The sequence below is a fragment of the Empidonax traillii genome, unplaced genomic scaffold, assembly GCF_003031625.1.
Source record: "Empidonax traillii isolate 1590-97213 ecotype Southwest subspecies unplaced genomic scaffold, ASM303162v1 scaffold1001:size240121, whole genome shotgun sequence".
Taxonomy (NCBI): domain Eukaryota; kingdom Metazoa; phylum Chordata; class Aves; order Passeriformes; family Tyrannidae; genus Empidonax; species Empidonax traillii.
This window is the reverse complement of record NW_020956194.1, coordinates 31033-49217: the sequence shown is the minus strand read 5'-3', so window position 1 is coordinate 49217 and position 18185 is coordinate 31033. Positions and strand designations below refer to the sequence as shown.

The 18185-nt window shown below is 43.8% G+C and overlaps 1 protein-coding gene across 5 annotated transcripts in view; it reads right to left on the bottom strand.

The window, feature by feature from the left end:
• Window positions 1–2077: 2077 nt before the first annotated feature.
• The window catches only part of RAB8B (RAB8B, member RAS oncogene family), a 32498-nt gene continuing 16390 nt past the window's right edge, over window positions 2078–18185 (bottom strand). Inside the window, exons 2-10 of one of the 5 annotated variants that reach the window (XM_027903947.1) lie at window positions 14167–14227; window positions 13659–13719; window positions 12747–12824; window positions 11616–11705; window positions 10806–10871; window positions 9039–9089; window positions 8523–8547; window positions 6082–6154; window positions 2078–2265 (exon numbers count right to left, since the gene is read on the bottom strand). In XM_027903947.1, the coding sequence (XP_027759748.1) occupies window positions 6105–6154; window positions 8523–8547; window positions 9039–9089; window positions 10806–10871; window positions 11616–11705; window positions 12747–12824; window positions 13659–13719; window positions 14167–14227 (482 nt within the window). In that variant the 3' untranslated portion in view covers window positions 2078–2265; window positions 6082–6104. Of the gene's footprint in view, window positions 2266–3298; window positions 3321–4408; window positions 8548–9038; window positions 9090–10805; window positions 10872–11615; window positions 11706–12746; window positions 12825–13658; window positions 13720–14166; window positions 14228–18185 lie in introns of those variants that run through there. The other 4 variants (XM_027903948.1, XM_027903949.1, XM_027903946.1 and 1 more) reach the window with 4 other exon arrangements.

Sequence of the window (18185 nt, the reverse complement as noted above, 5' to 3'; positions counted from 1 at the left end):
TAAGGCCTAAGAATAAGGGACTTCACTAACATTTAAGGTTCAAAACATTGCATGTCTAAAAAAAAAAAACACAAAAATCACCAACCAACCACCAAAAAAAAAAAAACAAACCTAAACACCAGAAAAAAACTGCAGGAAATTTCATAGGAAAGCTTGATAAATTAATTATAAATTCTGTTTTAAATTTTTTTCCTTTCCAAAAGGTGGCCCTTCCTAGGGAATCAAGTTTTAAGGTTAACTAATAGAGTCGACCCTATTAGTTGTGTTTGATCTCCAGTTCGCATCATAGAAACAAACTCTAAAATTAAAGTTCATGAGTTTTACTACCTGTTTTAAGACTCCAATTATTTTATTTTCTATTATTGAAACTCTGAAGACGAGCACATTTATTTTTGCACGCCGATGCTCAAGGGCTCCCACCGATCCCCACAGCAACAAACCACACACAGGAGGAAAGCAGGGAGAGCAGCCAGATGAATCAAATGCGGGGGGGGGGGGGGAAACCCAAAAAACTGCTACTCATATTGCATTTTCCACTTGCATTTGAAATTCCTACTAAGGATCTCCACGAGGCAAATAAATTGGTTAGAGATTTACAGAGCAAACACCACAAAAGAAGCACATGCTAAAGAAGAGAGCATTTCCCATGGCAAGAAAGTGTTTTTTTAATTTCCAGAGAAACTCAAACTAGCGATCTCGCCCTCTGATGTGGACGGGGTGGTTAAAAACCAGTTAAATAAATAACCCTGCCCATTTATGCAAACTACATTACGAGTGGAAGAGGGAGGACTACCAGCGTAATTACACCTCGTAAGAAAACACAGAAAAGCAGGGCCAGCTTCTAGAAGGACTTCTGGTTAAGTGCGTTTTCTAAGGTTGTTTTAAGGCTCTCGGGAATACTTGTGGGACACCCCGGTGGGACTCTCCGGTTTCCCCCTCAGGGCACAGGCCGAGCTCCGCCACAGCCCCGGGAGCGCTGCCGGCCGTGCCCTTCCCTACCCAGCCCGGGGAGCTCCCTCGGGAACCCCCCCGGGAATACCCAAACCTCGCTGACCTCCACACGAAGATCCCGGTGTTTCCCCTCAGGTACAGCCGGGCGCTGGGGACGTTCATGGCCACGGAGGATCGCTGAGGGGAGCCCGAGCCGAGCTCCCGGGGCAGATGTGCCACAGCCCCCTCAGCCCTCGCCGGGACCCCGAGCGGCGGCCCCGCAGGAGCGCCTGAGGGGGGGCCGGGGCGGGAGCCGCGGGCGCCATCTCATCTCATCTCAGGGAGGCGGCTCGGAGCGCCCTCAGCCACGGCTGCCTTCGCGGGACTGCCCTGCCCTGCCCCGGGTGTGAGGCTGGCGCCGGCAGGCGAGGAGGGCGCGGGAGGGCTGAGGGATTTCGGTGATCCCCCCGTGAGGGCAGAGCGATCTCGCCAATCCCCGCCTGGAGGGCTGAGGGGTCGCCCTGATCCTCCGGGGAGGGCTGAGGGGTCCTCCGTGATATCCCTCCCGGAATGGCTGAGGGATCTCGCTAATTCCCACCCCCCCCCTCCCATGAGGGCAAAGCGATCTCGCCGATCATCCCCAGAGGGCTGAGGGGTCTCCGTGATCGGCCTGTGAAAGCAGAGCGATCTCGCCGATCCCCGCCAGGATGGCTGAGGGGTCTCACTAATTCCCCCTGTGAGGGCAGAGCGATCTCGCCGATCCCCGCCAAGAGGGCTGAGGGGTCCTCCGTGATATCCCTCCCGGAATGGCTGAGGGATCTCGCTAACTCCCCCCCCCCTCCCATGACGGCAAAGCGATCTCGCCGATCCTCCCCAGAGGGCTGAGGGGTCTCCGTGATCCCCCCCGGGATGGCTGAGGGGTCTCGCTGATCCCCCCTGTGAGGGCAAAGCGATCTCGCCGATCCCCCAGGAAGGCCGAGGGATCTTACTTATCCCTCAGAATGGACATAGAGAAGGGAAAGGGCTCCAGGGTTTGTTCCTCCCCTCAGACTGAGGGAGTAGCCCCAGCGGTGCCCCAATTTCAAGTACACTTACCAGTGCTGTTCAGGAAAACTACACACAAACAGTATTTAAGACACGCGCGGTCGCCTTTTCCCCGTGTTTTATTGGTTCAGCGCATAAATGTGAGGTTTACAAAGTCACTGCGTGTTGGGTGAGGAAGCTCAGCAGCAGCATTTGGCAGAGTCAGACAGGGACAGAACTTGTTCAGCCTTCCTGGAGAAGTTCTGTCCTTCATCTAGAACACATACCAGAGCTAGTTAGTTCCTATGGTGCCTGGAGAGGGGAGAAAAAAAAAAAAAGTATAATAAGGATGAACATGAAAATAAACATTCAACTTTTCTTTGCAGATGAGCACGCTGCATACAAAAGTACGTCTGGAAATAAGGACGCAACTGAGAAGTGCCAGCCCTCAGTCCCACCGGCTGCTGGCCAAGGTGTGTCACAGCAGCATCACCTCTTCATGCTGCTCTGCAGGTGTTAAACCAGGGCAGAAAGGTCAGGGAGCACGAGGGTAACATCCCACAGAGAAATCAAACCCCATTCTGAAACAAGTCCATCCATCCGAGACACCAGTGCCCAACACAAGGCCCTGGGCCACCACCAGTCAGGGCTGTGTCACGGACACACCTTCGGAGTGGTGGCACAAGCAGAAGAAGTCACAACAGCAGCAAGTCATCTCAGTCATCTAGCCGAGGAAGGTAATTAAGACTAAGTAGGGTGAAATTAGTGAATGTTTACAGAGCTCTTGGTCGCCTTGAAGGCAGTACAATGTATTCAGCAGCAGAGTTTTAAGTTACACACATTTTCCACAATTCATTAAACCTGTCAATTCCTCAGATGGGGAAAATGCTCATATCTTCCTCTAAACTTTCAACTTTATTTCACAAACTGAATGAACGATACGTACTGAAGATGTGCTCAGAGGAGTTTGTGGAGCATTTGTTCACAGCAGCAGCTTACTGCTGATGTGCTCTGCTGAAGACAGTAAAAAATGTCTGAAGCAACTACAACACATCCAAAAGAGCGCTCCAACTTTTCAGTACGTTTTGCATTCCATGCCATGCCCTCTCTTTAAACCTCCAGACGGCAAGAATAACCTTGCACAAGATAAAAGCTGCATCTCTTGAACAAGATTAGAATCTTTCTAAACAAAAAGTATTTTGAAATCTTGTATTGATGACTTTGGTATAATTCCAGAACTCTAAAAAGCCAAGCTGGCAAAAGAGTAATTTATGAAACAGGCCACTTAAAGCTGGATACATTCTACATGTGTACCAACAACTCGCCTCTGATCTACAAGTGTGCAGTATTTTATCGTAATTGCTAGTCTGCAACCAAAAATAGACCCAGGAACTGTAATAAATCACCATTTTTATGCAGTGTAAGTATGCCTGCTATTTCCTTTTAACAAATGCAGAATGCAAATGTACTTAAAATGTCACTAACTGCTGTGAGAACCCGAGGGCTGCTGAGCATCTGAACCCAGTTCAGATCAAGCAAGATAACGTTTGAACAACTGGTCCTAACACAGCAAATTCGTCTGCCTGAAGCAGTCTGAACACAACCACCAACCCAACCAAAAGCAAGAAAGAGTGGGGTGTAACAAGAATGCAACTCCAGCTTTCTGCTGCTTAGGGTACAGAGAAAGCACATCCTTTTAGCCAAATACAGCTTATTAAAGGAACATGTAGGAAGAACACAGTTCAGAAACTCTTTACCATCCACGTGTTTTCCCACTCATTCCTCAGGGTGCCCACCTGGGTGTCTCAGATACTACTCTGCTTTTGTCCTGGGCAGAAAAAAACATTCTTTCCTTATGCTGGCTGATTTTGGTACCAATTGTAGCTACTGCCAAACCACAGTAACTTTACCAACAACTAGCAAATATTTGTCCAATCCCTCGATACTCAGTGTTGAGGGAAGCTGGACAAACAATATTTGCTGTATTGATTCATGCTACTTGTGCCTCAGGTTACTTCAGTCATACCTCTCACTCGGTGCTCATTTAAAGCAACATCAAAACAAGATGTTAACAGCTTAGTTCAGGAGATAATTCTTAATCGAATTGGAGATCGTGTCTCATGACACCTTTGTGGTCACTGCCCAAAAGTGACTTGAAAGGGGATTTCATGACATGAAATTCCTGGAAAAATGGTTTCTTATGAAACTGAAAGTCATCAAAATAACAGATTTAAGCAATCACTACAGGAGTAAGGGATTTTTCAGGACAACTCTAAAGAATAATCAAGTTTAGGAACAAGCAAAGCCTTACAAAACCCCTTGCGGGTTTATCACTAGTTGAGCCAAACTTTACAGATGCAGCTCAGCCGGACACCTTTCCACAACAAAGGTATCCAAAGTGGAGATGCCAACTGTACAAAAACTACGTGGAATATTTCATACAAAATACTCCCAGTGCTTTTCATTACGTAACTTTTATTTGAGACACACGTTGTAAAAAAGTTCACATGAAATAATAAAACTATTGGACTATGAAGGGTTTTTTTTAGGGGATGGGTTTGGGGTTTTTTTTTTGTCTATATACATCAATACACAATTAATGGTTAGGTTTACAAGTTAACCACATGACAAGTTCACTTTTATCTGCAGGAGCTTTTCACATTACACCTTTATATCAGAGGTAAAATGTGCTTAAAAACACACAGTAGAACACTTCTATTTCAAAATTAAGCATTTTCTCAAGGACTATACTTTTTATTCTCAATTTAGTGGCTATATAGCATTAAAATAACAGTAATTGAAGTTTTATTTGCAAAAATGTCCGTAAGGCCATAGGAATGCACTAAAATCGTTAAATTCGCCAGAAACAAGAAAAATCAGTGTAAATCCTGCTTTTTTTTTGGAAGAAAGAAGTAAGTTTTTTATTTATAAGAATGAGAATGGTATAAGCAGTTCAGTGAACGGAGGAGAAAAAAGACCTATTATCACCTACAGACCAACCCTTAACAAGTTTTTAACATTGCAAAAATTCCATTACATCAACAGATAACCAAATAACAGATGCATTTTCACAAATAACACATTTAGGCATTTTACATATTATTCATGTACTTTCAAATCGTTATGCATTCACAATACTTTAATGTGATATGTACATTCAAGACTCCTTTAATTCACTTGTGAGAATGATCCACGAAATTCACTTGACTTCAGCAGACGAGTTATGGGAAAGGTACTTACAGTGGGAAATACTTTCTGGAAAAAGAACTACGGGTCTGAAAGGTCACTCAGCACTTTTGAGACTGTCCCCCAAAGAGAAAAGTGAGCTGCATTAAGTTCCATGAGTGGTTTAAGCTTTAGCAATAACAGAACTCCCAGACTACAACAAGTAAATAAAATATTCTATATACACTCAACAAAAACCTCGTGTGCATGTTTTGCCGAGCACAGACCGAAAGCTAAAACTGCAAAGCACTGAGACCAGTTTGTTTAGCACTTGGCTTTTTTTTTTTTTTGAAAACCATTTAGAAAAAAATGTTGGTCGAGATACAGTGCACAGACGTGGGGCTGAGGGAAAGATTTCCTAAAACTCCAAAGCACAAGCAGCATTTTTGTTTTATTGAAATCCACCAAAGAATGTCTGCTTTCCTGAAAGGTTAATGGCAACTTCTGGAACAAAACAGAAATACGTTTGCTGCTTAATGAGTGATAATTACATGACTTCTGTTCTAACGGGCATTAGAGGACTGACTGGGTGACTGAGGTATAGTTAAAGAGTCCTTCAAAACTTTACATTATCTAGTCTTGAGCAAAGCAGCAACAGAGACTGCACGGAACAATCACGGTGATATTAGAAAAGCCTGGAAACACCCAGCACCTGATGCACAGGCAGAACATCCCACCATCAGCAAATGCTTTCCGAAGGCAGACACAGCTCAAACATCCCAGTCCAAGCCAGCTGAGCCCACGCCAAGGGACAGCCCTTTATTCCACGTCAGGCAGGGCAGGCTGGACACGGGAGGGTCTGCACTGACCCCACGTTAGCAAAGTGCAGCCACTCAGCCACGTAATACTGCTGCAGGAGTGGGGTGGGGGCAAAAACACAAAGAAAGAAAGCTGCGTTTTTACCTTATCCATAAGACCACATGAAATTAGAATTCTTCAGTTTCAGCAGATGACAACAAAATTGCATTAAATTCTTCTACGGATAGAAAAAGATGAACTGTACATGAACAATAAGCAAAGTGAAATATTTACTGCAGTACTTTCTCATGCATAAAGTGAATTTCCTATGGTCTTACCTCACATTTATGTACAGTTTAGCACAGCTAAATGTAAGAAAATAGCAAGTTTTTTTTCTCCCTCCCACCCTCCCCCATACAGAGCAGATACCCCAATTCGCTGCTGCTTCAAGAAGCACTTCATAGACTCTACTACTTACAGGCTCTTTCAAAGGGAAGTTCATGGAGACTAATAACTGAATGGACATTTAACCACACAGCCAAGACAGGAAAAAACAATACAAAGCATTCTGTAAACAGTGCCAAACACAGAACATGTCAGTTTTGGTTTGCAGACAACCCCTGAGATAAAAATCAAAGTATTACGACACCAAATAAGTCAGAGGTAAATTACTGAAAATAAACAACATTCATAATTGGTGTCACAACACTTTCTGTATAGAAGCACTTTTTTAACCATACAGAAAACAGAACTGCTTTAGCCTGTCCAAGAAAAACATCAAGGGTAGACGACAGAGCAGTTAGGGTTGCTTTGCTTTTCCACTAAACCTTGCTGCCATGAAGGTTTCTCTGTTCTAGTGCAGCAACAGCAGATTATGAGATCCACCATCTAGTTCCAGTAACTACTCCTAGCAAACTACACGTGGGGACAGGTCAATAACCACTCAGAACTGCACAGAACCAGCTACTCCTGTTAAACCTTGTCCAATCAGAAGCTTGACATCTAACACTGCCGGCCTGTTCCCTTCCAAAATATTCCAACAGCCCCAGAGATGACAGATCCAGCCCCTGACACAACAAAATGAAGTGGTTATCCCTGGTAACTCACTGTTCACAACTCCAGCCATGAAGTGAAGCAGAAGCAGACTTGGACAGTGACAGAACACACCTATCCCCCATCAGCAACCAGGCTGGACACTTAAAGCTTACAATGGTCCACGTTTGGCACACCAACAGAACTAAAGCACCTGTTTTAATTGCTCATCGAGGAAATTTGTCCAGAAGACAATAAAAAAGTAGTAGAACAAAGACTAGGTTATACAATGCTCAGTTGAGTAAAAAAAGGCAACTATGTTTCACCTCTGCTTCTAACAGTCTAGGTCACTGGACCAGTGATGAAAAAACAACTGCTTGAGCAGACCAGACACACATTCAGCACGAACTGCAGAGCCAGGAGTCCGGTATAGCCCTAATGCCCCTCGGGGTCAAAGCTCGGAACACTTCAGACACCGCCCAGGAAGCTGCTTTCGGACACCTCTGTTGTCAAGGGTCGGTGATTACAGACATTAACAACTACCTTAGAGTTACAGTAGAAATGGAAGTCACCTTTAGGAGCAGTAATTTCTGAACAAGTGAATCCAAGAGAGGTTACTCAAGACTCATGCATTCAGCTTCCACAAGCCACTTAAGTGATAGCGATGAGGCCAATTTGTGCTGATGATTTCAACTCCAGAGTGTAATTCCTCATCAGAAACACAAAAAGGTGCAGTTTGAGCTAACAAAGGGAAGTTAAGCGAGGAAAGACACTGTGTTTTTTCAAATAACTGAAAGGTGCATCTGTGAATCAGACAGTGACTGGCAATTCAGAACACAACTTTGCTAAGTCTGGGGAAGAGAGAAAAGCAACATACTACATTCAGAGCAGAAGCCACGGCTTCTGCATAAACAGATTTGTGCATCTAAGAGAACAAAATCCGTAGAAATTGCTAAATGCCAATTGTTACAGTAATTCTCATCACTAGAGCGACAACATCCATACTGCATGGCCACAAGGACAGAAATAATGGAAGCGAGACTTAAATTTTTCCCCCTGGCTCTTCTGCTTGAGAGTACATTTGTTTAAAAACTGAAAGAAAACCCTGCACAAATCTGTTAAGAATTTACTTACAAGTCAAACTGTGCAAATACAAATGTAAGATTGTGCTGTAACAGGCAGTAAGAGGCCAATATGGATGTGCAAAGTTAAAAGAAACATAGCAGCTTTTGCAACAGGCAATAAAACAGAAAGTAAAACAAGGAAAACAGGTTAACTCTTGCATTTGTGTCTCCACTTCATAGCTTCCATATCTGAGAAAGAAGAGCCTGACAGGTCAATAGGCTTAGTGAGCAAAATCCACTCGGTATTTTGTGTATCGCAGTCTACGTTCAATGGAGCTCTCAGCAGCAGCTTGGTGGTATTATTTCTGAGGCTTTGTGACCCTGTGCTTTCAAAGAAGCAGAAAAGGTTCTAAGTGTGCTGCAGTCTATCATTAGAAGTTCATCAAAGTAGCGTGCATCGAAAGAAGCTGCTCTTCTTAGATCGATTTTCTGTGATTTTTACTGGCCCACCTGCCCCCGATGAACTGTTGTCATTCTGAAAGAGAAAACAACATCGACATCATAAAATGCAGGAAACAACACGCCCAGCTTTCCTACTCCCTCCCCGCTTCCCACCCTTATGGCAAGGCAATAACCAGAGCAGAGTTGCTGCAACTCGAGCTCCTGGGTTACCCAGACTCTGTTACCCTCCCCCCGGATCAAACTGTCTGTTTTAAAAACAAACATTTCCCCAACAATCCAGAGCTCCAGTATTAGCTCAGGAGACACTGTGTAATAAAGCAAGGATCCCACTACTCCATTTCAGAGGGAACACATCGATTTCAGGCTGCCCAACGTTAATGCTCATGCAAAATAAGGACCGGTTGTGCCCTGGGGTGTAGTAAAGTGTGAGAAATCACTGTTTGCTCACATCAGATCTAGCAACTACTGCAATCCCCAGGAGATTTTGGCAGGGCTGCTACTCAGCCAGTTATTAGAGCTGTGCTCTCACTGGATGTAGGTCGTATGCTAATTGGAAATACAAACCATTTTTCTGTTGAGCTTTGTCATAATGTCCCGTGCAAGTGTGAAAAACGCCTGGGGAGGAGTGGAAATAAAGACAAAACAAACAAGAGTTAGTGCCCAGACACATTAAGGACACGATAGGTTTGGAACAGCCACACACAGGAACAGTACAGCGTCCTGCACCCACTGATGGCACTTGGAGCTGCAGGATGCTCTCTGTGCAACATCTGCAACTTAAAACTTCAACAAACACGCCTGACAAGAAAAAAAAGGCGTTATTAGACTCCATCCTGCCAATCTTTGAAGCAACTGAACAGACTTTCCCATTGCATACCTCTGGAGGGGGAATGAAAAATCAGCTGAAGAGAAGGCTGCATGTACTAACACTCTTTTTATTCCCCTCCAAACTTAAATGTACATCCCACCTAGAAACCTAGAGAGGTTTGAGGAGGGTGGATGCCTGGGAATTCTCAGTAAGGACAGCTTGCACCTCTCCTCCAAAACCTTTGCTCCTGGGCTATTTCTAAGGTTATTTAGGCTTCCAGTACACCTTTATTTAAAAAAAAACAACAACAAAAAACAAAACCCACAAACAAAAAGAAAGCCCCCCCCCCAAATAATAACTCTCAGTATCTCAGACTTCAATGTATGAAGGAGGAAAAAAACTTCTGTAGCACAAAAAATTCTGCAGTTCTCCAGAAGAAGGGAAAAGCACGATTTAAGGGTGCCTGAAGACTTTCATAATCCAAGGACGGTTCCAGAATGTAAAGAGTGTAATCACTCCCCCCTCTCATTGTGTTCAGAATATATCCAGACAGTAATTTAATTCAAATAACTCACAATAAATAAATAAATTCATTTCTGATCACAGGAACGTCACGGTTGCGTAATTTCCCACAAGTGAAGCATTTGGTGGAAAGCAGACTAAACCATCAGTGATTGCCAAATGCCTACACCAGCTGCATTTTTTAATGCTTTCTTCACTACTGATGTGGCAATTTAAAAAAATATTCAGGCAGCCCCATCATTTGGAGTAAACACAAAGCACTGCCCTGCACTTAACGACCTGCAGGAGCTCAAATGAAAGGGCAGTTCTATCTGCCTTCAGATAGAACTATTTTTTGTCCACACTTCATACAGTTAAGATCCTCCCCCTCCCTCCCCAAGATGCCACGAGTGATTTATAGTAAGACAGGCTGGACTTGAGCCAACTCTTCCTTCCAATTCCATTTCCTTATGCTCTTATAAATAGGGAGCTGCTGTTTTTAGCACAGAATGTATTTGCAGGAAACAAATTACAAATCTCTAGATAGTATTGTAAGTCTTCTTCCTCCTCTAACATCAGCTATGACCTGGTGTTCCAGGTTAACACGCAAATTTTCAGTCTCATCTGCATAGCACGTATTTAGTACTAACCTGAAGGCTCTTTATCCTGAGAGTAAAGGATCCTGAATCCAATTTCCTGCACAAAGCACTGATCTAAAATTACACCTGTTCCCAGTCCAAAAAGACTTGAAATTTAAGTAGCAAGGCACAGACATCTCCAGTTTGCTACAGTAACTGTAAACCACTGTGTGACCACCCATTTATAAACAATTCCAGACCTTACCAGAAAACAAGGAACACTTGGATTATAACAGTGGCTCTCTAGATATAAGAAGCTTGGTGACTCAGGAGCACCAAGCTGGGACTTCAGGTCCCACATGAGGTCAGAAAGCCCAGCAGATGATCAAACAGAGCCCCCCCCAATAACTCAAAAAACACCTGAGCATAACACCCATCTCTTACCTCTTCCACGTTTATGCTGGATTTTGCACTTGTCTCCAAAAATTTGATTCCATAATCAATTGCTAACTGGAAGAGAGGTTAAAGTGTTTCAGTGGTTTTGCGGTTCCTTTGGGAAAAAAAATGTTTCATGCAGGTTCCTAACAGAACAGATGCTGCAGCAAGCTTCAAAAACAAAACCAAGCACTTCTTTTCTCTTCCAAGAACATTAAAGTTACTGACCAATTAAACAAAATATCAGAACAGGCCATGCCATCATGTAAAGTCAAACCAACCAAACAAAAACCAGGTTGATTTCTCACAAAAAGACTTACTTAGGCTCTAAAAGAACATTAAGGCAGAATCTTTATTGATACGGATTTATGGGCCAGATAATCATACGATCATTCCATCAGCTCTGTTACTAACAACTACACAACACAGGAGAGATTTCATTCTTACTCACCTGTTTGTTCTGCTGAACAATTACTTAAGCCTTAGTAACAGCACTCATGACAAGAGTAAGGTGAATTGAGTAGAACATGATCAAACTACACACAGAATTCATGCTGAGATCTAAAATGCTTCATGCTACAGCAGAGGCCAACGTTCTTTGCAGGATCTTGCCCTCAGGACAACGGTACCATGAAGTTTATTTAACCCTGAAGACAATCAAGGGCTATTTCAAGACAAGAACCCCAACCCTGGCACCCTGTAAAAGTTTCTGAAAGGACAGATTTGAGAGCTGTTGTGTCTCATGCGCTTAGAACACACCAAACATGCAGGAGCTGAAATCCTAAGAGAAGTGGGTTTGTGAATGTCATCAAATCTTACCTTCTCCCCTTTTTCTTTGGAGACTTGTCTTTTTTCATTCATGTCACACTTGTTACCCAGGATCATTCTTTCTACATCTGAAGAGGCATGCTGGGAGAAGGAAAAGTAACCCCTCAGAAACAAAGTGCATCACTGTTTGAAAGAAACTTTTGTGTCAAACTCCTCCACCACTGTTTTGTGTTAAAGAAATTATCCAGTGTCAAGGCATTACTGAGAGAGACTGAGCTTTGAAACAAGCAACGACAGTATTAAAATAGGTTGGAATAAATACTCCTGGATTACATTACAGATCGAATTTGTGCCACGAGCTCTGTACCAGCTTGCACAGATTGCACAGATCGGCTACTCTGGAAACAGAACTGTACACACTTTACTTCCAAGTGGTGCCTGGACATCTGGGGGATTTGGCTGGACTATCATTATGGAATGCATTTGTATTTTTAAAACAGATTATTAATAAATGTCTTTTTAAAGTAATAATCACTTCAGCAAGAGAACTTTTTTAGCCCAGACACTATTGGATGAAATGGGTCACTAATACAGGAATTTTAAGAGCCGAAGAAAATATTAAAGAAAAGCCCACGGATTTGATGATGAAGAAAAACAAACAGTAAGATTCTGTTCCCTAATTACAGCTCTACTAAAATTAAGATTTCTCCTCTAACTCCAGAAGGACCTATCCCCACCTGGCAGTGTGTCCCATCCCAGAATTTACAGTAAGTCAGCAGGAAGGAAGCTCAGCCCAGAGCTAAGGAAAAATCCCAAACTCTCCAATCAGACACAGAGAACCCAGTGAGAACTGAAATAAGAGATCTCTCTCGTCATCCAAGTGAGAGGTGGACACCTTGAGATCCTGCTCCTTCCCCTGCCTTGGACACACCCAAAATATAAAATGAACAATACAAGCCATACAGTAAGAGCAGTTTTGAAACACCTCGTGCTTACTTTTTAAACTTCACTTTTCTACCTTCTGTCCTTCAATGAACAAAATGATATTTGCCCCATTAACAACCACTGCTGAATTCACTGCACAGTAACTTGGCCATCTGTGTTGGCCACTGTAATGAGGGGGAACAATGACTTGATCCTTCTTTGTCCCAGGGAAATCCTAAGATGGAACGAAGCACTTACCTCCTCTATATTTCTTATCCAGTTTTTTATGTTGTCAAAAGACTTTTCATTTGTGATGTCATACACCAGCATAATTCCCTAAATAAGATTAGGAAAATCTAGTTAGATGAGCCAGCACTACTGCCCGACTTTTGATGTATGTTGCAGGTTTAATTCTACTTGCAAAGAAATTCAACACAAAGACTTATTCACCTATAATCCTTCCTCAAGGCATTATGCCCTGGCTGGGAATTTACCCCAAATATTACTATTTAACATCTTTTGCCACAGTAAGAACATGTAACAGCAGCACAGCCTGTAATCAGCAAGTTTTAACAGTGTCCCAACACAAAGTATCTCAGATCACAGCATGAGGAGCCATTACAAGCACTTGTACCACACAGGGTGCAGCCTGGAGCCAGCTATTTGACTTCAAGTCATTCACAATGGAGAAGAAAGTGACAGTAGCTGTTGCAGGTGATTGTATTCCTGGCCTAGATTTTGCTTTCTTTACTGGCTGAAGGACAAGCAATTCAGTGAAACACACTTTTCATATGAAAATAATTCATTATCCATTTTTCACACATTTCCAATGTTTTAAGGGGTTAAAAAAAAAAAAAAAAACAAAAACACAACACCAAACCTGTCTGATTAAAGCTTGGCAATTTTATTCTCATCTGCTGAAATGTTAATTGTATGAAAAAAAAGACAATAGGGCTTGAAGTTTCATCACCAAAACAGGCCCAGACAAAGCGCCAGCAAGTTTAAGAGAGGAAAAACAAACAAAAACCCCCCAACCAAACCACAGCCTTCACTCCCCACACCTCAAGCCCCAGTTACCCAGGCCTGCAGTTGCAGGCTCACAGGATACAACCTGGAGAAGAGCAAACCAGTTGCACCAGTCGTGCCTGGTGACTGGAGCAGGACACTCACCATGGCTCCTCGGTAGTAGGCTGTGGTGATGGTGCGGAATCTCTCCTGGCCCGCCGTGTCCCTGCAATTCGGGGGGAAAAGGTCTTTGTTTTACACTCCTCTGGATTTAAGAGGCAGGGAGGGGGAGCATCATCCCTCCCCTGTGCCCTGCTGAGTACAGCCAGGTATCAAAGTCGCACAGATGACGTTTTATTGGGCTGCGTATTTTAATTTACAGCTGGGGAGTTAATATTTCTCCTCGACAGGGAACAGCTAAAAGCACACTTCAGAGGACAGTTTTGGACAAAATGGGAAGTTGCTGAAATGCTTGCATGTGAACAGGCCATTTCCTGTGCTCCTGAAGCAGAACCACGCCAAAACAAGCCAGAGGAAAGCACAAACCTCACGGACAGTCAATGAATTAAAGGTATGACACTTCTGGGACTCCGAAGCTCAAAAGCTCTGAATTATTCTTCTCTAAACTAATTCAACATTCACTGCAAACTTAAAATTCCTTTGGAATACTTACCATATTTGTAGCTTGATTTTCTTTCCATCTAATTCTATTGTTCTGATCTTGAAGTCGATTCCTGCCAGAGAAAGAGACACTCTTCAGTTCTGCACTAACGCCAAGAAGTGTTTGGTTTCCTTTTGGCAGCTTGCTCAGAGCACATCGAGTCAAGAGAGTTACTCTGGAGTTGTCCCCCCTTGCACACCCTGGGAGTGCTCAGAGCACACAAAGGATTCCAGCTGCACCCAAGGACAAGTCATTCTGCACAATGAAAACAGACCAAACTCGCACTCGCTACCAGCTGGCCAAGATTGTTAAAGACTCATCTCCAAATCCTTCCATTTCCCACCAGGTTGAAGGTGTATTTTTCCTGAACTTCTGACCAGCCCCTGCAGTCGATTCCCCGTCATTGCCCTGGTAGCTCTGAGCTCAAAATCCACGGTGACCCCTGAGGTCCTTCCCAAAGCCAGCATCTGCTTTTGAAAACTGATGTTTAATGCAGTCTAATCAGACACCCCAGTAAATGGGAAAACAGCACAGCAGACAAGTCTCACAGACAGTTACTGAGGGTGGCTGAAGTACACCATGAACGGGACTTGTGCAAGAACACTCGTTTGGGAGCAACTCAGATTTTCCAGGGAGCTCCAACAGGTATCAGTCAAAGGTATAAAACTGTCTCCTTTTCCCCCTTACACCTCCACATGGTACCAAGGAACCCATCAGTACTCAGATTAAATTTCAAGACAGATTTTAAGCTATGGGAAAAAAAAAAAAAAAAAAAAGAAAAAATTAATTCAGAAGGGCTTAATAAGGTCTTTTAAAAGTTTAGAGGAGTGCAATGGATCTATGAATCAAACCTAAAGATTTCCAACCAGCCTAGCCTTTATCCTAAGTACTTTAACTCTTGCATCTCTAAACCTGTACTGTAACACAGGGCAAATCGAGACTATTCAAGTCTCACTGTGTGAGTGACAGATTTTTGGACAGCCAACCCCAGGTACCCTCCAAAATAATCAGTTTTGAAACTAATGGCCCATTTTCTCTTCACTGACTCTTAAATACTTACTTGATATTTAGTCCCAGTTTGTAAAAGAGAGGGGTGGGGCTCAGTTGTTTATTTAATTTCTTATTTCTTAAGATGCAATTTAACTGACAATTATCAAGAGTACCTTAATTGGGAAAAAAATGCTGTTTCCAGCTTCAAGAATTCATCCATCACTTAAGCAGGAAGCTATGGGAATTTTTTAATATACCACAGTAGAATCTGAATATGAAATATCGACATTCATTAGCTATTTGTCTTCCCTTCTTCTCACATGCAATATTACTGGTTTAATATACAGAAAACCCCAACTTTCAGCCACTTAATCTTAATGTGCTCTGGATATGTAGTTCAGCTCATTAGTTAGAATGCAAATTATGAGAAGAAATATCACATCAGCACTTTACCAGCACATGAAATTAATTGCATTAATTTAAAATGCTATGACTACTGCTCCAATTGCAACTTCCCAAGATTCACTAGCAGATTTACAGGCAAGAAGATCTTTTGCTAATTCCCACTTTTCTAAAAATGACAGGAGAATTACATGTATTTCCTCAAAATCCCCATTATGTGTAACAGAAGTCTGGCAAGTGTTTTATTCCACAATGGACATGATTTTGTCTCCCTTGGAAAGAGTTTTCTCCTAAGTAGGTGCAACCACAGCTGCTGAAGCCACAGGTAATTGTGTTCAGGTCTCAAAATAAAGAACCTTTGCTCTGAATAGATTTTGTTTTGGCCTTCGAGGTTTTAGAGCACAAACGGGGATTTCTCTGCGGAGGGTTTTGTTCCTTGGCAGCAGCAAATTCAATCAGTTCGAGAGGCCCGTCTGTGTCCAGGCCTGAAGCTGCAGTGCAACAACGATCAGGAAAACCAGGTTCAGACACTGCTGTGGTTTAGAGGTAACTGTGCCTGTGCTGAACCCCTGCAGCTCAGACACAGCAGCACAAGCAGGGACAGACTCCTGCAGGGATGGTTTTCTGAGCAGACTCCCAACTGCAGCGGGAGCTTCCCAGGAGCACCAGGCCGTGTCTTGCACAGACTGGTTTCTTGTGGTTACTCATTTCCCTTGCACTGCCAAAATGATTTATACAACCATTCCTTTCACCACTTCTAAAATTCAGGATCTCCACAAAGAGTATCTTCGCAGAACTTCAGATTTCTAGCATGAATTCTTCGAGATGAATTCCAAAGCTAAAAGAAGAATCTAAAGGGAAAGGCCACAAGTACCTCTGTTATGACACTGCCATGTTTAACCAATGCAACTTTGGAGAGGCTAAAATGAACCAGAAGCTGATGTTTCTTTTGTTCTTTCAGTTCAGTGTCAGGAAGTGGTGAGCTGCACAGTTTGGAGAGCAAGGCTGGTGACATGTGCTACCACTTCCTGACGAGTGCACTTGCACGGCCTCGAGCTGGTTACAGCTCCATTTCAAATACACCACGGAAAACCCTCCAGAAAAAAAACTGCAGCATTTCAGCACTAACTCTGCACTGAACGTTTCCTTTACTAATTCTTTTGGACAGTCACACACTGGGATACAAAACCTCGACGAGTTACTCGAGTCTAATAAAGAGGAGTCATTTGTGACTTTGACTGCAAAGGATCACACAGCTGGCAGTTTTAAAATGCAACATGGAATGGAGAAGCAGCCCAGAAACATCTGGATGTCCACCTGAAGCTAAGTTTTGGAAGCTTTCGGAAAACACACGCCCCAGATTAATTCTTAGAGTGCAAATGCTAACAGGATAATTATTTTTAACTAACTGCTCAAGTGCAATTGTCACACAAAGGTCCGACACACTGGTGCCCACCTAGCAAGTCAGTAAACAGTAGAGCAGAGGGATACAGCAGCATTTGCTGCAGGAATCACAAACCTGCAGACTGCAAGGATGGAGTCCAAGTTGCATTTGTGTGTTAGTTAGGACTGTAACTGCTTGCACTTCCCCTGCAGCACGGGGTAGAAGTAGCTGAGGGCTTATTATTCTTCAAAATCCTTTCCAGCTCCTGCTGACTACAGGCCAGGGATGCATCCTCACTCCTCACTTTACTGAGGGCATTTTCTTCCACAGCTGCCAATAAAACTCTGTCAAAGAACACCCTGGGCAGAGAAATCTGCTCACCAAAAGTCAGTGTCACTGGTGCCTCACGAAGACTTCCCCAGCAAACCAGGGGAGCTGCACGTCGCTGCATTTACCCTGCACTGCTGGGCACGTCGCTGCATTTACCCTGCACTCTGGGCACGTTGCTGCATTTACCCTGCACTGCTGGGCACAGCCAAGGAAATCCAAGCCATGGCACTGCTTGGTGCCACGGATCCAGGGGGACTGGCCTCACCAAGGCCTCTTGGGGCTTAAGCCAAGATGTCGTGTCCATCTCACACTCCAAAAGCTCTTCTGCCACCATTTCTTCCCCCACTCCACTCCCTGGAGACGTGTCCCTTCTCATTCCAACCCACCTGGGCAGACGTGACTCGTAATTAAGCTGCGATGCCATCATTTTGGAGAGCATTGTGAAATGTTGCCAAGAGCTCACAACACCACGATTCTAAACACACGGGACAGCTCCAAAGGCTCCTTTTCCAGCTCCAGCACCAATGGTTTCCTACCACCACCCTTAACAAAACCGGCCTGACGCAACCGCTCCAGGAATGTGAGGACAGGCTGAGCAGGGAGGCTGAAACAGCTCGTTTTGTTACTTTAGTTTTTAGAACAGTGGCTTACTCAGGGCACCACTGTTACTCTTTTGTTCTGCCCTCACCCCGACTTTAACCCTGTAGCCAGCAGGGCCAGAATCTCAGGTTCTGCAGTGCTACAGAATCCATTCCAGCCAGCGCTCCACTACCCCTTTCCCCTGCCCAGAACCGCTGTTTGGACTTGTTAACAGACCGGCTCGTTTATTCTTTCCAACAAAACCGCTGCTGCAGAAAATGCTACAGCACAAAGAAAGCAAAGAAACCAAACCCAAGTATTCTGGCTGGAGCGAGTCAGCTGCTAC